Source organism: Erinaceus europaeus, chromosome 12 (genome assembly GCF_950295315.1).
Source record: "Erinaceus europaeus chromosome 12, mEriEur2.1, whole genome shotgun sequence".
NCBI lineage: Eukaryota > Metazoa > Chordata > Mammalia > Eulipotyphla > Erinaceidae > Erinaceus > Erinaceus europaeus.
This window is the reverse complement of record NC_080173.1, coordinates 55,893,727-55,921,074: the sequence shown is the minus strand read 5'-3', so window position 1 is coordinate 55,921,074 and position 27,348 is coordinate 55,893,727. Positions and strand designations below refer to the sequence as shown.

Here is a 27,348-nt window from a genome sequence, read left to right as displayed (position 1 = left end):
CCAGTTTCCAAAGGCTTTACTGATAAACAAAGGAAGATCAATCCCATTGCTTCCACCTCAACAGCGGTGTCCATAAATCATCAAGTGGTGTCAAAGTGGACTTTGTCCACCTCTTATTCATAAATCCAATCAAAAGCACAGGACTTGTAGTTAAGCAATTCTTCAGGCTTAAACCATAGGCTGATTTCTTTCTCAGCACTTTTTACTGAATCACTGCCATGAATGATGTTCCTAAGAAAGACAACAATTACAAGTTACCAGACTATTTAAAGGATAAAGTACAAGTCAACTATTATTATTATTTGTCTTTTCAGCCAAATTGCTACTTGAAGCAGGAGGCTGCTCAAATATTTCCTCTTGAAAGCAACCATAAAAACACTTAGGACTGGGCAGACAGCATAGTGGTTATGCCCAAGACTTTCAAGCCTCAAACTCTTGAGGTCCCAGGTTCAATCCCAGCACCTTCATAAACCCGAGATGATCACTGCTCCGGTTAAAAAAAAAAAAAAAAAAAGGAGTCGAGCTGTAGCGCAGCAGGTTAAGCGCAGGTGGCGCAAAGCACAAGGACCGGCATAAGGATCCCGGTTCGAACCCCGGCTCCCCACCTGCAGGGGAGTCCCTTCACAGGCAGTGAAGCAGGTCTGCAGGTGTCTATCTTTCTCTCCTCCTCTCTGTCTTCCCTCCTCTCTCCATTTCTCTCTGTCCTATCCAACAACGATGACAACAACAATAATAACTACAACAATAAAAACAACAAGGGCAACAAAAGGGAATAAATAAATAAAATATTTTTTTAAAAAAAGGGCAGGAGTAGATAGCATTATGGTTATGCAAAGAGACTCTCATGCCTGAGGCTCTGAAGTCCCTGGTTCAATCCCCTGTACCACCATAAACTTATCAGTGCTCTGGTAAAAAAAAAAAAAAAAAAAGTTTTTACTCAAAAACATTCCACAATTCAACTTTATTATGTCTCCATCTCCCTCCATTCCAAGCAGTGCTTGTACTGAGACTACTGCATCTCAAAATAATCCTCCTCAAATTTTGAATAGTGAAGTAGCTAGGCTAGTCCATTATGGGTCATTTCTGTTACATTTTCTTAATAATCTGCAGAGCCCAGTCAAGACATTCATCCTTACTGACAATTTCTTTATTCCTTAGAATCTCATTGCTACTTGAAGCAGGAGGCTGACCCCAAATGTTTACTCTTAGCCAGATAGCATAGTGGTTATGCACAAGACTTTCAAACCTGAGGTTCCAAGGTCCCAGGTTCAATACACAGCACCGCCATCAACCAGAGTCAAGCAGTGAGTGCTCTGGTCTCTTTCTCTTTGTAACTTACTCATCAAAAAAAATTTTTTTTAATTATTTTTATTGTGGCTGGGTGGTGGCACACCAGGTTGAGTACACATGTTTAATTATTTTTATTTATTGGATAGAGACCACCAGAAATCAAGAGGGAAGGGGGAGAAAGAAAGAAAAAAAAAAGACCTGCAGCCCTACTTCAACACTTATGAAGCTTTCCCCCTGCAGGTGGGGAACAGAGACTTGAACCCGGATCCTTGTGCACTCAACCAGGTGCACCACCACCTGGCCCCCATTATTCATTAAAATGATGGGGGGCAAAAGAAGGTTTCATCCAGGCCAGGAGGTAGCTCAACAGGTAAAAGTACAAGTGAGACTCTGGACACCACAGGAAGTGCCATGGATACCACCAAAGCAAACTCCAGATGGGAGAGCAGTGCTGCTATGGTGTCTCATGACCCCTCTCAAGTCTATGATTTTTTAAAAAGGTTGAGCCAGGGACGTTGCTCTCAACAGCATCACTAATGAGCAAGGTCCTTAATTTAGTCCCTAGCACCACACAAAAAGAGAAAACTAACTTTGCAAAAGCTTTCATCCCAGAGGATTCAAAGTCTCAGGTTCAACCCCCTGCATAACCATTATGTGGGAATGGGTAAAATAACAATAATTTTAAAAATGAAAGTAAAAATAATCATCCTATGACAATTAGCATCTGATAAAGTCGTCCAGATGTTTCTAGGTTTGGGATAAGCCAAAAAAAAAAGTTTTAGGCCCCATTTAATGGCTTTGAAGAAAAACACCCCTTAGGACTTACCTGCCAACCTGAATGCAGAAGTCCCCTCGAATGGTGCCTGGCTTAGAATCGGCTGGATTGGTTTCCCCAAGCATCACTCTCCCTGTCTTCACTACATTCAGCCCCTCCCAGACCTTGACAACAGGGAAAAAGTAGTTGCATTAGAGATGTCATCCAAAATGAGTAAGGACAAATATTTTCCCACCTAATGGTATATGTTAATTAGACCAATCTACAATTTTATTATCAACTAATTGTCAGCTAACCACAGTAAAATACAGAGGCCTATAGGAAGAACAGCCCAGAAGACAGAGCAAGAGATGGCAAAGGCTGACACAAAAAGGAAAAATGTAGGGAGTTGGGCATAGCACAGCGGGTTATGTGCACGTGGCACAAAGCCCAAGGACCGGCATAAGGATCCTGGTTTGAGACCCTGGCTCCCCATCTGCAGGGGAGTCACTTCACAAGTGGTGCAGCAGGTCTGCAGGTGTCAATCCTTCTCTCCCCGTCTTCCCCTCCTCTCTCCACTTCTCTCTGTCCTATCAATAATGATGACATCAATGACAACAATAACTACAACAAAAGGGAAAATAAACACACACACACATAACACATGGAAAAATGTAGTGCAGGGGAAAAATAGGAAGTGAAACCTCATCCTCAGTACACAGGGACATAACTCTACCTTCTCAGCAACTTCAATGCATCCCTATGGTACCCTCTACTACTTTCCACTCTCAATAAGGCAATAGTACTACAGAATAAACTACATTTCGTGATCCGGCAGTGGCGCAGTAGATAAAGTATTGGACCTTAAGGCACAAGGTTCTGCGTTCAATCCCCAGCAGCACATGTACCAGTGTTGTCTGGTTCTTTCTCTCTTCCTGTCTTTCTCATTAATAAATAAAAGCTTATGGAGTCGGGTGGTAGCACAGCAGGTTAAGCGTATGTGGCGCAAAGCACAAGGACTGGCATAAGGATACCAGTTCAAGCTGGGACTCCCACCTGCAGGGGAGTCGCTTCACAGGCGGTGAAGCAGGTCTGCAGGTGTCTTTCTTTCCCTCTTAGTCTTCCCCTCCTCTCTCCATTTCTCTCTGTCCTATCCAACAAGGACATCAATAACTATAAAAATAAAAAAACAAGGGCAACAAGAGGGAATAAATAAATATTAAAAAAAAAAACTGTAGGCTTTAAATACCTACTAAACATGGAAATCTAAAAAAATAAAACTTTGTCTTCATCTCGGCTTCACCACTCTAGGCTGACCTTTTCAGCTAAAGAAAAATAGATGTGAGGGGTCAAGTGGTGGGGCACCTGGTTAAGTACACACATTACAATGCACAAGGACCCAGGTTCAAGCCCCTGGTCTCCACCCATAGCAGGAAAGCTTCATGAGTGGTGAAGCAGAACTGCAGGTGTCTCTGTTATCTCTTTCCTTTTCTATCTCCCCCTTTCCTCTCAATTTGTTTCTATTCAATAATAAATAAAAGTTTAAAAGATTTTAAAAAATAGATATTTCCAATAGAGACCCCCAGGCATCTATACTGTCCAGAGTTAAAAAAATTAAAAAATAAAAATAAATAGATATGTCCTGAGAGATGTCATAGTAGAACTTGGACTTGCGGACAGGGGTAGATAGCATAATGGCTGTTGGTTATGCAAAGAGACTCTCATGCCTCAGGCTCTGAAATCCCAGGTTCAATACCCCACACCACTGTAAGCCAGAGCTGAGCAGAAAAAAAAAAAAAAAAACAGAACTTGGATTGCAAACACGAGGTACTGAGTTTGATAAATAAATCTAATAAATTCTCTGGTACTTTTCTCCCTCTCTCATTAAATATATATTTTTTAAAAACATCTATTTGAGTGATCCGGGAGGTGGCACAATGGAAAAAAGACATCTATTTGGGGGTCGGGTTGTGGTGCACCAAGTGAAGCACACTTAGTTCTGGTTCAAACCCTGACTCCCCACCTGCAGGAAGATCACTTCACAGGTGGTGCAGCATGTCTGCGGGTATCTATTTTTCTCTCCCTCTCTCAATTTCTCTGTCCTATCCCATGAGGAGGGGAAAAAAAAAGAAAGGCCACCACAACTAATGGATTCATAGTGGCACCACCAAACCCCAGTAATATAATATATTTGCCTGTAGGTAAATGTAATATACATATATTTACTATCAAGAGAAAACCAGAGCATCACTCTCACACATGATGTCAGCTATCAAACCTGGACCTCATGCCTTTTTAAAAAAATAAAATAAAAATAACATCGTATTTATTAATGAGATAGAAGAGAAGGGGACCAAAGCATTATATCTACACTACTAAGGATTGAACTTGGGACCTCATGCTTGAAAAATTCAACCTTTTTACCACCTTCTGGACTGTAGAATCTTATGCTTTTAAGTCCAACACTATACAATGAACCACCTCCCAGACCTAAATGTCTGTGTATTTACTTTTCAGATAAAGACAGAGAGGGGTAGGCAGTGAAAGAGACTATGGCATTAAAGCATACTTTAATGTGATGGAGGCCAGATTTGAACCTGGGTCACAAGATAAGGCAGGCACCCTCCCAGACGAGTTATCTTACAGGCCCAGAAAGTTTTTTTAAATAAATATTTATTTATTTCCTTTTCTTGCCCTTATTGTAGTTATTGATGTCATGGTTGTTGGATAGGACAGAGAGATATAGAGAGAGGAGGGGAAGACAGAGAGGAGAGACAGACACCTTCAGACCTGCTTCACTGCTTGTGAAGCGACTCCCCTGAGGTGGGGAGCCGGGGGGCTCAACTGGTCCTTTTGCTTTGTGTCACCTGCGCTTAACCCACTGCGCTACCTCCCAACTCCTTTTTTCTTTTAAGACTGAGGGAGTCAGGCGGTAGAGCAGCAGGTTTAGCACAGGTAGTGCAAAGTGCAAGGACCAGCATAAGGATCCTGGTTCGAGCCCCCGGCTCCCCACCTGCAGGGGAGTTGTTTCACAAGCAGTGAAGCAGGTCTGCAGGTGTCTGTCTTTCTCTAGCCCCCTCTCTGTCTTCCCCTCCTCTCTCCACTCTCTCTGTCCTATCCAGCAACAATGACATCAATAACAATAATAATAACTACAGCAATAAAACAACAAGGGCAACAAGAAAAGACCTGCAGCACTGCTACCCCACTGATGAAACTTCCCCTCTCAGCTGGGTATGAAAAATCCCGTTACTGTCCGTACTTTTCCTAAGGTCTAGTACTCCTCCCCTCCTTTATCCTCCTCCCATGTTGCTAGTTGTTCTGTTATAAACATATAAGCTAAGACCAGGCCCAGGTATATATTACTGCTTATTTTCTATGGTTCTCACTTTCGTCCTACAAGTACTTACCATAGCCACCACTGGCCCAGAGTTCATGTACTTAACAAGCCCAGGGAAGAATGGACGGTCTTTCAGGTCAATGTAATGCTGTTTCAGGAGTTCCTCAGAGGCCTGGTGTTGAAGAGGAGATACCAGTTAGGGTGAAAAGCTTTGATTTTGCTCTAGTATTCACAAGAGAACATCCATTCTCCACTACAAAACCAGGACTTGGACACAAGATGAACCATTTTCCTAAGTTCCAAATGGTAAGCAAGACCTGGAAGGCAGGTCAGATGACACAATGAATGATAGCGTAGGGTGCTGGGACTATCAAGCATGGAGTTTAACCCCTAGCATCCCTCTCCTTCATGTTAATAAATAATCTTTAAAATAAATGAATAAATAAAGCTTATCTCACCAGAAACTCACTAAGCCACAGTCACCAAGTTGTGAATGCTACTATTTTATCAACTTCCTGGGCAGATGACCTCAAAAATGTATCCCAGAACTTTACCTCCCCAGAGCCCTACCACACTGGGAAAAAAGACAGAAATAGGCTGGGAGTATGGATCAACTTGCCAATGCCTAAGTCCAGTGGAGAAGCAATTACAGATGTCAGACCTTACATCCTCTGCACCCCAGAAAGAATTTTGCTCCCTACTGACAGAGGGAGAGAAATGTTAGGGGAAAGATAACCAGACGGCTCTGAACTCCCAATTCTATCAGGATCCAGAGAAAAAAGAGGGGGAAAAAAAAGAGGAAAGATGCTCAAAACTGGTGTGACTTAGAAAGGAAGAGAAGGCAGGACCATAGAGAACTAATGCAGTTTTCAATGGAGGGAATGGAGGGGGACACAAATCTGGTGGTTGTAAAGGTGTGGAATTATGAATCATCTTATTTTATGAATCAGTATTTTCTAAAATTCTTTTTTATTGTATTTTACTTATTATTGGACAGACAGAGAAATTGAGAGGGGAAGAGGGAGAGACACAGAGACACCTACAGCCCTACTTGACCACTCATGAAGCTTCCCCCACCCCCTGCAAAGGGGAACCAGGGCTTGAACCTGAGCTTTTGTGCACTGTACAGTGTGTACTTAACCAGGTGCGCCACCACTTGCCTTGTCCCTGTAAAGCAATATTAAATCATTAATAATTTTTCATTCTGTTTTTATTATTTTTTAATTTTTTTTATTTATTACTAGATAGAGATAGAAATTGAGAGGGAGGGAGAGACAGAGAGACACCTGCAGCCCAGCTTCAACACTTGTGAAACTTTTCCCCTGCAGGTGGGGACCAGCGGCTTGAACCTGGGTCCTTGTGCACTGTAATGTGTGCGCTTAACCAGGTACGCCACCGCCTGGGCCAATAATTTTTTTTTTTTTAAGAAATGGAAGAAGCAAAATATTTTTGGACCAGGCAGTGTCATTCCTGGTTAAGCACATACATTACAGTGTGCAAGGACCCAGGTTCAAACCCCTGGTCCCCACCTGCAAGGGGAAAGCTTCATGAGTGCTAAAGCAGTGCTGCAGGTGCTGCTTCTTTCTTTCTGTACCTTCACCCTTTCAACTTCTGTTTCTATCCAATAATAAATATATTTTAAAAATAAAATATTTTTTTAAAACTCTGTTATAGGGGGAGCTGGCGGTAGCACAGCGGGTTAAGCGCAGGTGGCACAAAGCACAAGGACCATGGTAAGGATCCCGGTTCAAGGCCCCGGCTCCCCACCTGCAGGGGAGTCGCTTCACAAGCAGTGAAGCAGATCTGCAGGTGTCTCTCTTTCTCTCCTCCTCTCTGTCTTCCCCTCCTCTCTCCATTTCTCTCTGTCCTATTGACGACATCATTAACAACAACAATAATAATCAACACTACAATGATCAAACAAGGGCAACAAAAGGGAATAAATAAATAAATCTGTTATAGGGCTGAGGAGATAGCACAATGGTTATGCAAAACCCTTTCAGGCCTGAGGCTCCAAGCTGCCAGGTTCAATTCCCAGCACCACCATAAGCTAGAGCTGAGCAGCACTCTGGTCCCCATTTCTCAGTCAAATAACTTTTTTAAAAAAGTGGGGTGGGGGCTGGCGCACCTGGTTGAGCACACATGTTACAGTGTGCAAGGACCTGGGTTTGAGCCCCTGGTCCCCACCTGTGTGTATGGGGGTTGTATGTGGGGGGGGGGTTGTTTCCACAAATGGTGAAGCAGGGCTGCAGGTGTCTGTCTCCCTATCTCCCCCTACTCTCTCGATTTCTGGCTGTCTCTGTCCAATAAAGATAATAAAAATGAGAAAAAAAACGCGTGGGGGTACAAATGTTTTAAATGGGGCTGGGTGATAGCACATCTGGTTGAGTGCACGTGTTACAATGCACAAGGACCCAGGTTCGAGTCACCAGTCTCCACTTGCAGGGGGACTAAAGGTGTCTCTCTTCTCTATCTCCCCCTTCCCTCTTGATTTCTTTAACCAATAAATAAGATAATAATTAAAGGATGGGGGCAGATAGCATAATGGTTATACAAAGAGACTTTCATGGCTGAGGCTCCAAAGTCCCAGGCTCAATCTCCCGCACCATCATAAACCAGAGCTGTGCAGTGCACTGGTTTAAAAAGTCTGTTGTGGGAGTCGGGCTGTAGCGCAGGTGGCGCAAAGCACAAGGACCGGCATAAGGATCCCGGTTCGAACCCCGGCTCCCCACCTGCAGGGGAGTCGCTTCACAGGCGGTGAAGCAGGTCTGCAGGTGTCTTATCTTTCTCTCCTCCTCTCTGTCTTCCCCTCCTCTCTCCATTTCCCTCTGTCCTATCCAACAACGACGACAACAACAATAATAACTACAACAATAAAACAAGGGCAACAAAAGGGAATAAATAAATAAAATTTTTAAAAAATGTCTGTTGTAAATAATATTATTTCTTCATTGATGCGCACGGTTAATAGATACCCCTTAAGATCCTCCAAATTGGGGGTTGGGCGGTAGCGTAGCGAGTTAAGTACACGTGTAGCAAAGCGCAAGGACCAGCATAGGGATCCCAGTTCAAGCCTCCGGCTCCCCACCTGCAGAGGTGTCGCTTTAAGGGCGGTGAAGCAGGTCTGCAGGTGTCTTTCTCTCTCCCTCTCTGTCTTCCCCTCCTCTCTCCATTTCTCTCTGTCCTATCCAACAACAATGACATCAATAAAAATAATAACTACAACAACAATAAAACAAAAGGAGGAGGGAGTCGGGCTGTAGCGCAGTGGGTTAAGCGCAGGTGGCGCAAAGCACAAGGACCGGCATAAGGATCCCGGTTCGAGCCCCGGCTCCCCACCTGCAGAGGTGTCGCTTTAAGGGCGGTGAAGCAGGTCTGCAGGTGTCTGTCTTTCTCTCTCCCTCTCTGTCTTCCCCTCCTCTCTCCATTTCTCTCTGTCCTATCCAACAACGAACGACATCAACAACAATAATAACCACAAGGCTACAACAAGGGCAACAAAAGGGGGAAAAATGGTCTCCAGGAGCAGTGGATTCATGGTACAGGCACTGAGTCCCAGCAATAACCCTGGAGGCAAAAAATAAAATAAAACAAAAAATCCTCCGAATTTTATATGGAAAATACAGCCCAAAGAGGGCAGAGGAAAGGACATCCTAATCACCCTCTGACTCTCATAACTTCCAGCTAAAAGACAAAGCAATCCCCAGCTTCATTTTGCAGCGCCGCGTGGACCGGAAAAGGGGGGGCCTAGGGCGCAGGTTTTCCCCACTCGCTGCTGCCCCCCAGCGACAACCGGCCGGCGGCGGCCCCGAGCCCAGCCCAGCCCAGTCCAGCCCAGCTGGGGCGGGAAGGTCGCCAGCCCTGAACAGGCGTCACGTTACCCCAGGGTTCAACCTTCCCAAGGGCATCTGCGGGGGTGGGGAGGAGGCTGCAGGGCAACAGGGATCGCTGGGGAAGCGAAATTAGCAAGAGGGGGCGACCCCAAGAGGCCGACAGCCGCCGCGGAGAAGGCCAAATCCCCAGCGGCTGCAGGGAGGGCAGCGCTGCGAAGGGGCGCGTCACCTGAAGGAACTTCATGGCCACGAGGCGGAAGCCCTTCTGCTCGAAGCGCTTGATGATCTCGCCCACCAGGCCGCGCTGCACGCCGTCCGGCTTGATGGCGATGAAGGTGCGCTCCGTGTTGGCCATGGTCCTGCGGTCGAGAGGTAGGGTCAGGACGCGGGCGCCGGCGCGGGTTCCGCGGGCTCGAGGCACGGAGGCCGAGTGGGTCCGCCTCCCCCACCCGCGGGCCCTCCGCCCTTCTCCAGGGGACACGTGGCATCCCGCGCGGTGCCCGCCCGGGGGACACGGCGAGGGGTGCGCGCAGAGTCCAGGCTGTGGGGGTCCCGGCCCGAATCCGAAGAGAGGGGACGGAAGGGGCCCGCGGAGAGGGACCCCGAGCGGTGTGGGGTTGCGCAGGGAGCTGCGCCCCACTGCCTTACCTAGGAGCTGGCGGAGCGGGGCTGCGGCTGCGCTGCGAGGAGACCGGGAGAGACCACCCGGGCCTGGAGGAGGGGCGCGGGCCGGCCACACCCCGGAGGTCGCCGCCGTCCAACCCGCAGGGCCGGTAGCCGCCGGGAAGTCAGTCCTCGCCTCCGACTTGCACAGCGGCTGAGAGCAGGAAGTGAATTTCTTCTCCACGTCAGTCTCTGGCAAGTGAAGCCAGCATGTCCCAAAGACAAGCAACTACTCTCATCAGTGCATTTTATACACGGACGCACGCGCGCGGGCACACACACACACACACACCTTCTTTTTTTTTTTACATTTCTATTCTCTTCTTTAAGTTTTTATTTATTATTGCATAGAGACAGGGAAATTGAAAAGTGAGGAGAGAGACAGAGACAGAGACACCTGCTTCACCACTCCTGAAGCTTTCCCCCCTGCAGGTGGGGAACAGGGACGACAGGGAAATTGAAAAGTGAGAGGGAGAGAGACAGAGACAGAGACACCTGCTTCACCACTCCTGAAGCTTTCCCCCCTGCAGGTGGGGAACAGGGACTTGAGCCTTGTTCCCTTTTTGTCTCCTCTCAATCTCCCTCATTCAAACTGGCTTCTCACCCCAGAAAGCTTCCTCAAAATCCTCAATCACCCATCTGACCCTCTGGCCCGCTTAGACACCTCCGCTCCCCATGGTATTCAAAAGCAAGATAGCCCACACCTTGGGGAGACAGCATAATGGTTATGCAAATGATTCTCATGTCTGAGGCTCTGAGCTCCCACGTTCAATCACCAGCACCACCATAAACAAGCTGAGCAATGCTGTAGTTAAAAAAAATTTTTTTAAAAAAAGATACCCCATGCTTTCCACAACATACCTGCACCCTCCCTACCTATCTCCCTAGCCACATTTCCTATGTGCATGTGTGCTTAGCCCAGTGTGCTACACCCGCCCCCCCCCCCCAGCCACATTTCCTAGCTCTGATTAGTTGCCTTGTTCAACCCCAGACACACCCTTGAGGAGATTCTAGATCCTCTCCTACAGACAACAGCCACCTTCTCTCCCCACACATAGTGGTATCCAGTTTCCCGGGGCAGTCCGCCTGTGCCTGCTACCAGCGTTCCTGGACATCCCTTCAGTAATGCTTATGCCCTGAGATGGACTGAGCTCAAGAGTTATATGTGACCCTGGCACTGCTCTGACAACCTGAAACTATTATATGAACTTGACAGTCCAGGCTTCTATTACATTTTTTTTTTATCTTCCCAAATTTCTAGCTGCAGAGCATTAAACCATTAATACCACTAGCAGCCCTCATTCTGTTATTACCCCTTGGTCTGGTCACTAGTTCCTCCTTTCATATATGTCAAATGAGCAAATTTATCTTTTTAAGTTTATTTTCATATTTTGGATAAAGCCAGAGAGAAATTGAGAGGGGAGGGGGGGAAACAGACACCTGAAACACTGCTTCATTCCCAGCCCCAACCCATTACCCCCCATAGGGATGAGAGCTTGAACCTGATCCCTGTGCATTGTAACATGTGCTATCAGATCCACCACTGCCTGGTCCCTCTACTAATCCGTCCTTTTGGCAACTGTTAGCTAATTGTCCTTAACTTTCCTTCCTGGAAAGGCTGATCTTATGTGGGAAGACATAACCCTCCTGCCTCTCCACATACCTGTTCATTTTATTGAAGTCTGCGTACTACTTTGCCCTCCAAAATAAATACAGGCCACACTCTGTACAGCGAATAAGTGTATCTAGCATTCAACTATGCACCCACATAGAAAATATATATAGTAACCTATTTTCCATTGTTAATCAGAAGTGAGTCCCTGGACCTCAGGACTCAATGTTTTTTTTTAATATTTATTTATTTTCCGTTTTGTTGCCCTTGTTGTTTTATTGTTGTAGTTATTATTGTTGTTATTGATGTCATTGTAGTTGGCTAGGACAGAGAGAAATGGAGAGAGGAGGGAAAGACAGAGAGGGAGAGAGAAAAATAGACACCTGCAGACCTGCTTCACCGCCTGTGAAGCGACTCCCCTGCAGGGAGGGGGGGCGGTTCGAACCAGGATCCTTACACCTGTCCTTGCGCTTTGCGCCATGTGCGCTTAACCCGCTGCGCTACCGACCGACTCCCCTCAATTTTTTTTTTTTAAGATTTTATTTACTTATGAGAAAGATAGGAGGAGAGAGAAAGAACCAGACATTATTCTGGAACATGTGTTGCCGGGGATCAAACTTAGGACCTCATGCTTGAGTCCAAAGCTTTACCACTGCACCACCTCCCGGACCACAGGACTCAATTTTTTATTTTCCTAATAAAACACTGAAGCATCGATCAGCTGACTTACGGTGGTGTGAGTGATTGAATTTGGGACCTCCAGTGCCTCAGACATGTTTGTTGCATAACCATCTCCCCAGGACAAGGAACAATCTTTTTATTAAAAAATATATTTAATATTTATTTTCCCTTTTGTTGCCCTTGTTTTTTATTGTTGTTGTAGTTGTTATTGATGTCGCAGTTAGTAGGACAGACTGAAATGAAGAGAGGAAGGGAAGACAGAGAGGAGGAAAGATAGACACCGGCAGACCTGCTTCACCGCTTGTGAAGTGACTCCCCTGCAGGTGGGAAGCCAGGGACTCAAACGGGATCCTTATGCTGGTCCTTGAGCTTTGCGCCACGTGCACTTAACTGGCTGCACTACGGCCGACATCCAAGGAACAATCTTAAAGGATAATATTACCACACCTATTTCTTTACTGCCCCCCATTTTACTGAAATGTAATTAACAAAATCTGTTATATATAAGTTGATGTTTTGGGAAGTCGGGAGGTAGCACAGCAGGTTAAGGGCAGATAGTGCAAAGCTCAAGGACCAGCATAAGGATTACAGCTTGAGCCCCACTATCCAAAAACAGAATATTCTATTTTGGTTATTTTTGGGGTCCTGGACCATTCCAATGGCCTTTTCAGATTCATTTTATTTTTTTACCTCCCAGGTTATTGCTGGGGCCCAGTGCCTGCACTATGAATCCACTGCTCCTGGAGGCCATTTTTCCCATTTTGTTGCCCTTGTTGTTGTCGTTATTATTGTTGTCATTAGCTATCGTTGTTGTTGGATAGGACAGAGAAATCAAGAGGAGGGGAAGACAGAGAGGGAGAAAGACAGACACTTGCAGACCTGCTTTATCACCTGTAAGGCAACCCCTGCCCCTGCAGGTGGGGAGCCAGGGGCTCCAAACGCCATCCTAAGGCGGGTACTTGTGCTTGCTTAACCTGTGGCGCTATCTCCCAGTCCCCCTTTCAGACTCTCAAACCACCAAATAAGAATATGCTGCTTTGAATAGTGGAGGAAACCTGTATGTATACATTGTAAAATGATCACAATCCAAGTAATGTGTATGCATTTCCTTGTTTTTTTGGTTGTAAGGAAACTTAAGGTCTACCCTCTGAGCAATTTCAAGCATACAATACAGTAGTTAGCTATAATTAACAATAAACACAAGAATAGACATAGACCTCCAGCTGTTTTTTATTATAATTTTCCCTTCAATCCTGTTTTCTTTTTTGCCTCCAGGATTATTGCTGGGGGATTGGAGCCTGCATGATGAATCCACTGCTGCTGGAGGCCATTTTTTCCATTTTGTTATTGTTATTGCTGTAGGACAGAGAGAAAGAAAGGGGAGTGTGGTCTGGGAGGTGGCACAGTGTATAAATCACTGGATTTTCAAACATGAGGTCCTAAGTTCGATCCCATGTACAAGAGTGATGTCTGGTTCTTTCTCTCTCCTATCTTTCTCATAAATAAAATCTTAAAAAAAGAAAAAAAAAAAAAAGAAGAAAAAGGTGGTCCGGGAGGTGGTGCAGTGGATAAAGCACCGGACTCTCAAGCATGAGGTCCTGAGTTCAATCCCCGGCGGCACATGTACAGGAGTGATGTCTGGCTCTTTCTCTCTTCTCCTATGTTTCTCGACTGCCACCTCTCCAGATTCAAAGGAGGTCTTGAAACTTTACATCAGGCTCAACCTGATGCTGTTGACTGGCTATGGAAGAAGGGCAAACGCTAGAAGAAGAAGAAGTAAATAAATAAAGTCTTTAAAAAAAAAAAAGAAAGGAGATAGAGACTAAGAGACAGACACACTGGTAGCACTGTTTCACTGCTTGTGATGCTTTTTTCCTACAGGTGGGGCAGGAGCTTACACTCAAGTGCTTGCCCATTTTAACATGTGCTTAACCAGTGTGGCACGCTCACATAGCTTTTCGGTTTTAAATGACGTACTCTCTCTCACTCCCCCCACCCACTGAGCTCCTCAGAGCAGAACAGGCACTATTTATTTATTTATTAATGAGAGAGAACTAAATTATCACTCTGACACACTCAACTCAAGGAATCAAACTTGATACCTCATGCTTTCAAATCCCACACTCTATTCACTGTACTACCTCCTGAGATAAAGGATGCATATCTTCTTGGCATCTTGGCAGATTTTTGATAGATGCTTACTCACTGGCTTGGGGCCAAGAATGGGTGGGATAGATGCTAGGGAGATGTGTGTGTGTATGTGTTTCATTATACTTTTTTAAAAAAAATATCTTTATTTGATAGAGATAGCCAGAAATCAAGAGGAATGGAGACATAGAGAGGGAGAAAGAGAGAGACACACCTGCAGCCCTGCTTCACCACTTGCAAAGCTTTCTCCCTACAGGTGAAGCTTGAATCCAGGTATTTTCACATTATAACATGTGCGCTTAACCAGATGCACCACCACCACCAGGCCCTGTGTGTGTGTTTTGTGTGCACATGTGCATGAGGGAGAGAGAAAGAACTATTTCAGGTCAATATAAATAATTTATATAGTACCTATACTATTAGCTCAGGTTATCCGTAGTACATGAAAAAGAAAAAAAAAACACAGAATAGAATGCAAGGGCAGGGAGGTGACACGCCTGGTTGAGTGCATACGTTGCAATGAACAAGGGCCTGTGTTTGAGCCCCCAATCCCCATCTGCAAGGGAAAAACTTTGCAAGTGTTGAAGCAGTGCTGCAGGTGCCTCTCTCTCTCTCCTCTATTTCCCCCTCCCCTCTCAATTTCTATCACTCCTATTCAATAAATAAAAGTAATTTTCAAAAAAGAAAAGAAGGCAATATATAACACACAAAGTAACCAATTTGATCAGTTACCAGCTGGGATAAAATATTTTAATTTGATGGTAGCACTTAATACTGTATAGGGAACACTTAATAGCTCCAAAAATTTCACTCCAGATTACAAGGAAGTTCTCGGAAATAACTATATTTGCGATAGTCTGGTCCATGGCTCTTGGGAAGGAAAGGGAATGGAATGGAGAAATCACTGTAGTCTGATTTCATGTCACTCATAGATCCAGTTCTGAGCACAGCTCTTGTAATCTACTAGTTCCTCTGGACGAAACCACAAGCCAATCTCCTTCTCTGCACTCTCCACAGAATCACTGCCATGAATAATGTTCCTGGGTAAGGAAAGAAAAGACCATATTACCAAGAACAGAAGGATTAAATTGGCCAGAAGCCCCCAGCCTTACTCCTTTCCCAGTATCAGAGAGCTGACATAGCCACTGCAATAGAAAAAGCCAGCACTCCATGTACATTAAACCACAAATTGCAGTAAATAAAGAATGCCCCTGAGTGGGCTGGCTAGGTTAACACTAGGTTAAGTGCACATAGTATGAAGCAAAAGGATCCAGGTTCAAGCCATTGGCTTGAACCTGCAGGGGGATCACTTCACAGGCAGTGAAGCAGGTCTGCAGGTGTCTATCTTTCTCCCTCTCTATCTTCCTCTTCCATCTCAGTTTCAGTCTTATTTAAAAAAAAAAAAAAGGGAGTCAGGCGGTAGCGCAGTGGGTTAAGCGCAGGTGGCACAAAGCACAAGGACCTGTGTAAGGATCCCGGTTCAAGCCATCGGCTCCCCACCTGCAGGGGAGTTGTTTCACAAGCGGTGAAGCAGATCTGCAGGTGTCTATCTTTCTCTCCCCCTCTATGTCTTCCCCAACTCTCTCCATTTCTTTCTGTCCTATCCAATAACAACGACATCAATAACTACAATAATAAAAAACAAAGAGGGCCACAAAAGGGAAAAAGGTTAAAAGCACGTGGCCCGACTCCCAGGCCACATGCTCTTAACCTGCTGCACTACTGCCCAACCCCCAGGAACCCAGATTCTTGTTGTTCCTAATTCAGAGTTTGGAAATGGGGTAACAAGCACCAAATCTCACCTGCCAACTTGGATACAAAAGTCGCCGCGGATGGTCCCTGGCTTAGAGTCTGCTGGGTTGGTCTCCCCAAGCATAACTCGGCCTGTCTTTACAACATTCAGCCCTTCCCAGACCTGCAAGAATAAAAGAAGATACAAAGGACAAAACCAATCGCAACAGTTGAAAATATGAGAACAATTAGTTCAAAAAAAAAAAAAAAAAGAAAACTATATATAAAAGAATATTCCTCTTGGATGGACCTTGAAAAAATCATGTTGAGTGAAATAAGTCAGAAACAGAAGGATGAATACGGGATGATCTCACTCTCAGGCCGAAGTTGAAAAACAAGATTAGAAAAGAAAACACAAGTCGAACCTGAAATGGAATTGGAGTATTACACCGAAGTAAAAGACTCGGGTGGGTGGCTGGGTGGGGAGAATACAGGTTCATGAAAGATGATGAATGACATAGTGGGGGTTGTATTGTTAAATGGGAATCTGGAGAATGTTATGCATGTACAAACTATTATATTTACTGTTGAATGTAAAACATTAATTCCCCAATAAAGAAATAAATTATTAAAAATAAATAAAAATAATAATAATAATAAAAAAAAAGAAAACACAAGTAGAACCTGAAATGGAATTGGCGTATTGCCCCCAAGTAAAAGACTGTGGGGTGGGTGGGGAGAATACAGGTCCAAGAAGGATGAAAAATGACATGGTGGGGGTTGTATTGTTATATGGGTAACTGGGGAATGTTATGCATGTACAAACTATTGTATTTACTGTTGAATGTAAAACATTAATTCCCCAATAAAGAAATAAATTTTTAAAAAAATAGAAGCTAAAAAAAAAAAAGATAAAGATCTTGGGGAGTCGGGTGGTAGTGCAACGGGTAAAGCACACATGGCACAAAGTGCAAAAACCAGCTTAAGGATCCCAGTTCTAGCCCCCAGTCCCCACCTGCAGGGGGAAAGCTTCACAAGTGGTAAAGCAGTGCTGCAGGTGTCCCTCTGTCTCTCAGCCTCTCTATCCCTCCCTTCCCTCTCGATTTCTGACTGTCTCTATCCAATCAATAAATAAAGAAAATTTTTAAAAAATTAAAAAGAGAGAAAAAGAGCTAAAAAAAAAAAAAAAGATAAAGATCTTGGTTTATTTCTCTCTAAAGACAATACAAAAAAAAAATGTTCCTGGGAGTCGGGCTGTAGCGCAGTGGGTTAAGCACAGGTGGCGCAAAGCACAAGGACCGGCATAAGGATCCCGGTTCGAGCCCCTGGCTCCCCACTTGCAGGGGAGTTACTTCACAGGTGGTGAAGCAGGTCTGCAGGTGTCTATCTTTCTCTCACCCTCTCTGCCATCCCCTCCTCTCTCCATTTCTCTCTGTCCTATCCAACAACGATGACATCAATAACAACAACAATAAAAACAGCAAGGGCAACAAAAGAGAAAAAAAATTTTTTTAAAAAGTGAAAATGCAAGTGTAAAGCTTCCCATAGCTTCTCAGCATTCATGAAGTACATGGTCAACACTCCCCTCCAAGAACTAGCCCCTCTGAGTGTTTCTGAACTCAGCTCACACAGCTGTCTTTCATCCCTCAGGCTTTAGTCACTCTATATAATTCAGGAAGTTTTCACCCCAGGTCCTTTGTACATGCTGTCTGCCTCTTTCTCATGCAGATGAAAAGAAAGTCTTTGACCATCCATTCTAAATCGGTCACTTGCTATCATATCACCTTACTTCCATTTCTGTGAATCTCACCAATCACTACTTACACATGTTTTTGTTTTCTTTATTATTAAATCATTCTCCTCCTAGAAGGCAAGCAAGGAAAACTATGGAAGTGGTCAGGGAGACACATCAGCAGAGAGCGAACAGAACATACATACATGAAGACTACGGTTGTGCTTTGGCCCCAGCCCCTACATTAAATAATTTTTTTGTTTTACTTATTTATTTATTATTGTATAGAGACAGAGAGAAATTGAGAGGGGAGGGGAGGTAGAAAAGGAGACAGAGAGACACCTGCAGCCCTGCTTCACCACTTGTGAAGCTTCCCCCTGCAGGTGGGGACCAGGGGCTCGAACCTGGGACCTTGAGCACTGTAATGTGTGTGCTTAAGCAGGTGCGCCACCGCCTGGCCCCAGCCCCCACATTAAATAAATAAAATATCTGAACTAAATAACTACAAGAGGCTGATTGAGTGCACATGTTACCATGCAGAAGGACCCAGGTTCATGCCCCTGGACCCTATTTACTGGGAGGAAGTTTGAAAAGTGGTGAAGCAGTGCTACGGGTGTCTCTCTTCCTATCTATCTCTCCTCCCTCTTATTTTTTATACTGACCTATCAAGTTAAAAAATAACTACATTTTGTTTAAAGAAAAATCTATTCTGTCTCAATCATGAACATTTCTCCTATATATAAAAGCATGGAATACAGGGGCAGAAAGATAACAATGGGTATGCAAAAAAAAATTTCAAGCATGAGGTCCCAAAATCTCAGGTTCAACCCCCAGCACCACCATAAGCCAAAGCTGAGCAGTGCTCTAGTTAAAAAAAATAAACAGGGGAGTTGGACGGTAGCGCAGTGTGTTAAGGGCACGTGGCGCAAAGCACAAGGACCGGCGTAAGGATCCTGGTTCGAGCCCCCAGCTCCCCACCTGCAGGGGAGTTGTTTCACAAGTGGTAAAGCAGGTGTCTCCCCCTCTCTGTCTTCCCCTCCTCTCTCCATTTCTCTCTGTCCTATCCAACTACAGTGACATCAATAACAACAATAACTACAATAAAACAACAAGGGCAACAAAAGGGAAAATAAAAATAAATAAATAAATAAACAGGTGGTTCAAGACGTAGTTAAGTGGATAATACATAATATATTCTATAAAATAAACAATAATAATGGCACGTAGATGATAACTAGTACATATTGGGAGAGGAATTAATAATTAATATAATAAACATGAGATCATCTCCCTGTACTTCAGGAGTTTGGTCTGGTAGACCCTTCCTGATCTTTCCCAGCTTTAACTCTTCAGCTCAGCAAGGAAATGTATTTTGGGGGCCAAGCTGTGAAACACCCAGTAAAGCATGCGTGTTTGCATGCACAAGAACCTGGGTTTAAGCCCCGAGTCTCCACCTACAGTGAGGAAGCTTCATAAGTAGTGAAGCAGTACTATGGGTATCCTTCTCTCTCTCTACCTTCCCTATTCTTCATCTGTCTCTATCAAATAAGTAAATCGAGGAAGAAAGAGAGGAAGAAAGAAAAAGTATATTTTGTCTTTGTGTAGTCAGAAGCTAGCTACTACTCATAACCTCACTGTCCAATCTCCCTAATCTCTACTGTATCAATCAGAAACATGACGTCAAAAAAACAGGAATCACAAGACTCATTGTTTGCTCTCAACAGAATCACTCTCATCAGTCCCCCACACAACAACACTCACCATGGCAACCACTGGTCCCGAGTGCATGTATTTCACCAGGCCAGTGAAGAATGGACGGTCCTTTAGGTCGATGTAGTGTTCCTTGAGAAGGTCTTCAGAAGCCTATTTCACAGGGTAAAGAATAAGAATTGGCCTCCAGATTATGCAATAATCAGCAATTTAGTTACTTCCTACTCACCTGTCATGCCATTTAAAATATCAGATCTCTGCTTGCTGATTCTGTTAAAGCCTAACTCTCAGCTCTACCCAAAGCAGAGCAGTGTGAAGGACTAGAAATACTGCTTGGCATTAATTTCCCCAAATAGGCCTTACTCATCAAAACCTTAGAATCAAATCTAGTCACCTCATTTTAAATAGGAAAACTAACAACACAATGGATTTCTATTTTCAAAGCAAATGTTAGAGGGGAAAAAAAAGAGAGGCAGTTATGACATTCACTAAGAAGCAAACTAGCCTGACCATTTCTCAGGGACATATCACACCTGCTCAGAGGATAAAGGCCCAATGTGGTGACCTTATGACATCTACAGATATACATCTAGCAATAAAGAATTTGGCCGTGGTCCAGGAGGTGGCGCAGTGGTAAAGCTTTGGACTCTCAAGCATGAGGTCCCGAGTTCGATCCCCGGCAGCACATGTGCCAGAGCGATGTCTGGTTCTTTCTCCCTCTATCTTTCTCATAAATAAATAAAAAATTAAAAAAAAAAAAAAAAGAATTTGGCTAGTGGTCTGGGAGGTGGCGCAGTGGATAAAGCATTGGATTCTCAACAATGAGGTCCTGAGTTCAATCCCCAGCAGCACATGTACCAAAGTGATGTCTGGTTTTTTCTCTCTTTCTATCTTTCTCATGAATAAATAAATTCTTTAAGAATTTGGCTAAAGGAACTGGTGGTGATGCACCTGGTTGAGCACAGAGCACACATTACCATGCTCAAAGACCCAGCTTGGAGCCCCTGGACCCACTTGCAGGGGGAAAGCTTTACAAATGGTGAAGCAATGCAGCAGGTCTCTCTCTCTCTCTCTCTCTCTCTTTCTCTCACCCCTTTTTCTTTTCATTTCTGGCTGTCTCTATCCAATAAAGAGCAAGTTAACCAAAGAACAAAGCATTTGCTTAGCAATTCCAATTTATTATGTTCTTTTGTCACTGCACAGATGTTTGTTAAAGACCTAAGAAGGTCTCTTCGTTTTCTCAGTTCCATAGTACTGCATTTATTCAGTCCTCACTTGTTGGCTGCTGACTACTTTATTTTCTTTTTTTGCCTCCAGGGTTATTGCTGGGGCTCAGTGCCTGCACTGCGAATCCACTGCTCCTGGAGGCTTTTCTTCCCCTCTTGTTGCCCTTGTTATTTATCATATTTGTTATTATTGTTGCTATTATTGGATAGGACAGAGAGAAATCAAGAGAGGAGAGGAAGACAGAGGGGGCGAGAAAGACACCTGTAGACCAGCTTCACCACTTGTGAAGTGACACACACACACACACACACACACACACACACACAAACACACACCCACAGATGGGGAGCCAGAGGCTTGAACCGGGATCCTTACACTGGTCCTTGCACTTTATGCCATGTGCACTTAACCTTCTGTGCTACTACCCGGCTTCCCTGCTGGCTACTTTCAAAAGTAAAATTACACAGCTTAGGAAGTGGCGCGGTAGATCAAACATCAAGCATGAGTTCCTGAGTTCAATCCCCAACATTGCATATGCCAGGTGATGCTCTGGTTCTCCCTCTTGCTCTCTTTCTCATTAATAAACACATCATTAGGGGAGTTGGGCGGTAGTGCAGCGGGTTAAGCGCACATGGCACAAAGCACAAGAACCGCTTAAGGATCCCGGTTCGAGCCCCTGGTTCCCCACCTGCAGGGGAGTCGATTCACAGGTGGTGAAACAGGTCTGCAGTTTTCTTTCTCTACCCTTCTGTCTTCTCCTCCCCTCTCCATTTCTCTCTGTCCCATCTAACAACGATGACATTAATAACTACAACAACAATAAAAAACAAAAGCAACAAAAGAGAAAATTAAAAATTAAAAAAAGAAACACATCATTAAAAAAATTTTTTAAAGCAAGTCAAATTATGCCCCTGAAGTGATTTCTCTGTGTTAGCCATTCAGCCCCATGCATCTTTTTCAATCCAAATGTTAGACTTGTACCGATAGCCTCCTAAAACACTGATTTAATCATCCCTTACCAGAACACTCTTTCAGTTCTATTCATTTATTTTTATTATCTTTAGTCTACAAAAGAGATGACAGACTCATTTTCCTCAAGGTTTCCCTTGTTGCCCTCCTTCACATCAGATTTATTAATTCTTTTATTTATTTATTTATTATTGGATAGAGACAGTGAGAAAGTGAGAGGGGCGGGGTAGACAGAGAGGGAGAGACAGAGAGATACCAGCAACACTGCTTCACTACTAGTGAAGTTTTCACCCTGCAGGTGGGGATCAGGGGATTGAACACTGTAATGTGAGCGCTTAGCCAGGTGCACCACTCCCTGCCCCCAGATTAATTCTGTAGACCCCTGACAGGTATTTCTTCTCCCATATCTTTGCTACAAAGTTCAGTATAAAGGAGAAAATATGCACATAGGGACCAGAGAGACTAAAGTTGAAATTCCAGACGCACCATTACCAGTGTTTTTTTTTTTTTTTTTTTTGCTTCACCACTTGTGAAGGGGCTAGAACCAGGATTCTTACCCAGTCCTTGCGCTTGCGCTGTGCCACGTGCGCTTAACCTGCTGCACTACCGCCTAACTCCCTATCAGTGTTTTAGACATATGATTTAAACTCTCCAGGCCTCTGGCTGCTCACCATTAACAGGAATAAGAACAAATATCTCGTGTTCTGGGAAGTGGCACAGCGGGTAAAGCTCTGGACTCTCAAGCACGAGGTTCTGAGTTCAATCTCCAGCAGCACATGTACCAGAGTGCTGTCTTGTTCTTTCTCTCTCCTTCTATCTTCCTCATGAATAAATAAATAAAAATATTGGAACAAGTATCTCACAGGGTTATACTGGGTTAAACGAGAAAACATGTGTCCAGTGCAAGCTAAATGCCTGATCAACAATATTACATTTATTTAGCTTCAAATGCTAATTTAATATACAAATATACTCATTCCATTAAACTCTTCCCATTAACATCAACCTACTCTGATGAACAACAGTCTATGCCCACCTCTCTCCCCTTTTATAAGTGGAGCCAAAAGTGTTCCTTAAAGTACATATTGAGGGCGAAGGGTAGATAGCATAATGGTTATGCAAAGAGACTCTCATGCTTGAGGCTCCAAAGTCCCAGGTTCAGTCACCTGCACCACCATAAGCCAGAGCTGACCAGTGCTCTGGTAAAAAAAAAAAAAAAAGTACATATTGGGGCGGGGGGCTGGGGGTGGTGCAGCGGGTTAAGCACATATCACACAAATGCAAGGACCAGCATAAGGATCCCAGTTCGAGCCCCCAACTCCCCACCTGTGTGTGTGTGGGAGGGGTCGCTTCACAAAGCAGGTCTGCAGGTGTCTACCTTTCTCTCCCCCTGTCTTCCCCATCTCTCTCAATTTCTATCTGTTCTATACAACAATAGTTATAACCACAATAAGGGCAACAAAAATGGGAAAAATAGCCTCCAGGAGCAGTGGTGGCACACCTAGTTAAATGCTCATATTACAGTGCGCAAGGACCCAGGTTCAAGCCCCTGGTCCCCACCTGCAGGGAGAAAGCTTCACAAGTGGTGAAGCAGGGTTGCCGGTGTCTCTCTGTCTCTTTCTCTATATCCCCCTCAATGTCTCAATCCAATAATAAATAAAAACAAAGACTGTCCCCTAATTTATTTTCTGTGAGAATATAAAATCTCTTTTCCCAGGTGTGTCAAAAGGTTTCTCAATATATTTTGTTTTTGATTTGCCCAAGGAAAAGGACAGATTAGTAAAGTAAAAGTATACTGCAAAGGGGTTGGAGCAAACTGTCCCCAAATGAAAGTTATTTCTGAAAGTCCCAAGTAATTTAGTTTGTTCTGAGGCTCAGCCATGATAACTGAGTCTCTAAGGAATTTCCAGGATTCAGGACATTTGTGTTCACCCTACAAGGTAATAGGAAGGCAAAAAACAGGGCAAAGGGAGAAATGGAGTCTAATCTACAATATTCACCCATGCTGCAACAGAAATAGGAAGAGTAAAGTCCATTTACCTGTATGAATTTCATACCAACCAGGCGGAATCCCTTCTGCTCAAAGCGCTTAATGATGTCTCCCACTAGGCCACGCTGGACCCCATCGGGTTTGATTGCAATGAATGTGCGCTCACAGGTGGCCATGGTCCTGGGAATAGATAGGGGATGAAAAAGTACTGAATATCCTCCTACACCATTATCTCTTGCAAGCGGATCCCATAAAGCTGATTTAAACCCACCAGGTCCAATCTCAAAATTCTCTAGTAAAAACCCTATGCCTACTCAAGCCCCCTTACCTATCAATAAAAATAGCATAATAGGGGAAGGTCCAAAAGCAAAAGCTATTGATGAAATTTCTTTCTTTTTTTAAAATTATCTTTATTTATTGGATAGAGGCAGCCAGAAATCGAGGAGCAAGGGGGGATATAGAGCGGGAGAGAGACAAAGAGACACCTGCAGAACTGCTACACCACTTGTGAAGCTTTCCTCCTGCAGGTGGGGACTGGGGGCTTGAACCCAGGTGCTTGCACACTGTAACATGTGCTCTCAACCAGATGCGCCACCACCCAGCCCTGCTATTGATGTAATTTTTATTCCCCTTTTGTCTGTGTTGTTTTTGATAGAGACAGAGAAGGCAGATGCAGAGAGAGAGTAAAAAAAGAGACCACATCACTAAAGAAAGCTTCCTTCAACTTAGTGGGAACTGGGCTTGAAGGCTGGCTGTGCATGTGGTAAAGCAACACACTATTTTGAGGGCCCTTTATTCTACTTGATCAATAAGCTTATACTAACCATCTACTCAGCACTGTACAGGAACTAAAGAAATGTGAACTAATCAATCAATAAGAGGCACTATCTCCATTATTCAGATAAGGAAATCTACACTTACATTGTGCAAGTGATGCCAGGTCCAAGGCAGCATGAAATAGTAATGACCTACTCTCAAAGTCAAATTATTAGATCTGGAAAAAGCCCTAGAGATTATTTCATTACAATCTCTTCATTTTACATATAAGGAAGCAGATCTTGAACACCAGAATGGTGACCAACATCCAGATTTCCCAAGCAGAGGCAAGCTACATAGTAAAATGAATATTCTAACTAACAAAGGTAGACTGGAAGAACTAGTGCTATGAGTAATATCTGATAAAGGACATCATTCTGGAAAGAAACCCAAGAACTATTCCAAGTCTTTCCTTTCAGAGAAAAAGACTGGACCTTGCATGTCTCCACAAGAAGAGAAAGGACAAGGCCCCTCACCTTGAAAGACAATCTGTAATGTGAGAGCAGCACCACCTCCTGGTTCTGTCTTCCTGTACTTTAGCTAACCTCTCATCATAGCACCTTAACAATATATTTTAATTTGCTTTTGTTATCTGTCTCCCCGCTAGAATGTGGCCCGTACGGGGCTTAGATTATACCTGAATCGGGCCCTGCTCCCTAACCACAGGGCCTAGCACTCGAAATGTCCTCAGTCATCATCACCCACAATACTTAAAAAAGAGAGAGAGAAACGATTCCAGGTGGAAGTTCACAAGCATGGCTTTTCCCGGAGAAAAATGGGGCCAAAAAACCAGTAGACCCAATAAATATTCCATCCGCACTCCACCCCCCCCACACACACACACATACACACTTTCTCTCATTCATTCATTCATTCATTCATTCATTCATTCATTCATTCAGTAAGAAATGAGTACCAATTCTGCATCTAGCACTAACCAGAGACAAGGCAAAACCCCTGGTGGCAGCCTGACGCTAAAGGCAGCCGCAGCCTTGGACAAAGCAGGTGCACGTGGCGTGGGGAGCCCCGACAGATTTGCACCTGTCCACAGGCGCTGCCCCGCCCAAGGATCCCCCTCGCCAGCTCCCAGAGAGTAACTCATCCGACCTCTTAATCTCTCCCCTTCTCCCGTCCCCTCCCCTCCCCTCCCATCCTTCTCAGAACCCTGAACCCTTCTTACTCCTCCAGCTGCTCTAGCTCCACGTCAGTCTGCTGCCACCCGCACCGGAAATGCACCCCGGCCCCACGTGGTTCTGGGCAGCAGCTAAAGCGGAACGCTTCTTCCCAGTTTGGTTGTTGGAGAACCCAAGTTACAGAACACCACACGCCCACACTTCCTCCTGTGAGCTGGGCGTCATTCTAGGGAGTTCTTCTTCTTCTAGCGTTTGCCCTACTTCTGTAGCCAGTCAACAGTGTCAGGTTGAAAGGTGTCAGGAGCTGCTTGTTGCTGGCTTTGAAAGTGACTGGGATCCATGTGGATTCAGTCGGCTCTGAAGGATCATCAGTTTCCCCAATGAATGGGTACTCACGGGATGCACCACGAGAAGGTCGATCCAATGCATACCATTCTAGGGTGTAACTTTCCTTAGAACTTCCGGTGCTGCTTTTTTTTTTCTTTGCATCAAGCTTGAACAAATTCCTGTACCTAGAAGTAACGCTAGAAGTCACTCTAGCTTGAGTTTTCTCATTCCGTCTGATTTGTCAGCAAAGATTATTGAATGCCTGCTGTGTGCCAGGCACTATTTCAGACATTGCAATAATCTCTTTTGGAGCTTCTGGTGGGTTTGGGAATAAGAATAAACAATAAACAAATGAGCCAATTAATATGTAACATGTCGCATCATATAAAAGTTCTGGAGGTGGTCCAGGAGGTGGCGCAATGGATAAAGCACTGGAATCTCAAGCATGAGGTCTTGAGTTTGATCCCCGGCTGCACATGCACCTGAGTGATGTCTGGTTCTTTCTCTCTCCTCCTATCTTTCTCATAAATAAATACAAAGTCTTTTTAAAAATAAATAAAATAGGGCCAGGTGGTGGCGCATCTGGTTGAGCGCACGTTACAATGCACAAGGACCTAGGTTCGAGCCCCCAGTCCTCACCTGCAGGGGCAAAGTTTTACTAGTGGTGAAGCAGTGTTGCAAGTGTCACTCTGTCACTCTCTCTCACTATTTCCCCCTTCCCTCTTGATTTCTGGCTGTCTCTATCCAATAAATAAATAAAAATAGGGAGTCGGGCGGTAGCGCAGCGGGTTAAGTGCAGGTGGCAAAGCACAAGGACAGGTGTAAGAATCAGGTGTAAGACAGGTGGCGGTGGCGCAGTGGGTTAAGCGCATGTGGCGCAAAGTGCAGGGACCGGCTTAAGGATCCCGGTTCCAGGCCTCGACTCCCCATCTGCAGAGGAGTCGCTTCACAGGCCGTGGAGCAGGTCTGCAGGTGTCTGTCTTTCTCTCCCCCTCTCTGTCTCCCCTCCTCTCTCCATTTACAGGTCTGGCTTCTGTAATTGCTTCCCAGCTGAACATGGGCACTGACTGGTTGATTCATACTCTCAGTCTGCCTCTCTCCTTCCCTAGTAGGGTGGGTCTCTGGGGAAGCAGAGCTCCAGGACACATTGGTGGGGTTGTCTGTCCAGGGAGGTCTGGTGGGCATCATGCTGGCATCTGGAACCTGGTGGCTGTAAAGAGAGTTAACATACAAAGCCAAACAAATTGTTGAACAGTCATGGACCTAAAGGCTGGAAAAGTGCAGATGAAGTGTTGGGGATACTCACTGCAGACTATTGTGTACTTTTGCTTTCAGGTATATATTTTGCCCTAGTTTGTGGATATGTGTGAACATATGCTCTATCTCATGGGA

At 44.6% G+C, this 27,348-nt stretch overlaps 2 protein-coding genes across 4 annotated transcripts; both read right to left on the bottom strand.

Annotated features, from left to right (window-relative positions):
• On the bottom strand, nucleotides 1-10,041 carry LOC103115750 (nucleoside diphosphate kinase B). Its single transcript, XM_007525548.3, has 5 exons — nucleotides 9,866-10,041; nucleotides 9,447-9,576; nucleotides 5,455-5,556; nucleotides 2,117-2,229; nucleotides 1-231 (listed from the first exon to the last, which is right to left on the bottom strand). The coding sequence occupies exons 2-5, from the start codon at nucleotides 9,570-9,572 to the stop codon at nucleotides 114-116; spliced, it is 459 nt and encodes a 152-aa protein (XP_007525610.1). The 5' UTR covers nucleotides 9,573-9,576; nucleotides 9,866-10,041; the 3' UTR covers nucleotides 1-113.
• A 5,008-nt stretch (nucleotides 10,042-15,049) lies between these two features.
• LOC103115751 (nucleoside diphosphate kinase A) lies at nucleotides 15,050-25,828 on the bottom strand. 3 transcript variants are annotated; one of them, XM_016189328.2, is made up of 5 exons: nucleotides 25,677-25,828; nucleotides 23,731-23,860; nucleotides 19,546-19,647; nucleotides 16,124-16,236; nucleotides 15,050-15,361 (listed from the first exon to the last, which is right to left on the bottom strand). In XM_016189328.2, exons 2-5 carry the CDS (start codon nucleotides 23,854-23,856, stop codon nucleotides 15,244-15,246), a joined length of 459 nt encoding a protein of 152 aa, XP_016044814.1. In that variant the 5' UTR covers nucleotides 23,857-23,860; nucleotides 25,677-25,828; the 3' UTR covers nucleotides 15,050-15,243. The 3 variants fall into 3 exon arrangements, with proteins under 3 accessions (XP_016044814.1, XP_060059737.1, XP_060059738.1); XM_060203754.1 differs by lacking the exon at nucleotides 25,677-25,828 and adding an exon at nucleotides 25,435-25,545; XM_060203755.1 differs by lacking the exon at nucleotides 25,677-25,828 and adding an exon at nucleotides 24,973-25,056.
• Between the last annotated feature and the right edge of the window lie 1,520 nt (nucleotides 25,829-27,348).

Coding starts and splice junctions, on each gene's coding strand:
- LOC103115750 (XM_007525548.3), bottom strand. CDS start 9,572: ATGGCCAACACGGAGCGCACCTTCATCGCCATCAAGCCGGACGGCGTG. Junction 2,230..5,454: donor CTGGGCCAGTGGTGGCTATG/GTAAGTACTTGT, acceptor CCTGTTGTCAAG/GTCTGGGAGGGGCTGAATGT. Junction 232..2,116: donor TTCTGCATTCAGGTTGGCAG/GTAAGTCCTAAG, acceptor TGTCTTTCTTAG/GAACATCATTCATGGCAGTG.
- LOC103115751 (XM_016189328.2), bottom strand. CDS start 23,856: ATGGCCACCTGTGAGCGCACATTCATTGCAATCAAACCCGATGGGGTC. Junction 19,648..23,730: donor TTGGTATGAAATTCATACAG/GTAAATGGACTT, acceptor CCTGTGAAATAG/GCTTCTGAAGACCTTCTCAA. Junction 15,362..16,123: donor TTTTGTATCCAAGTTGGCAG/GTGAGATTTGGT, acceptor TTCCTTACCCAG/GAACATTATTCATGGCAGTG.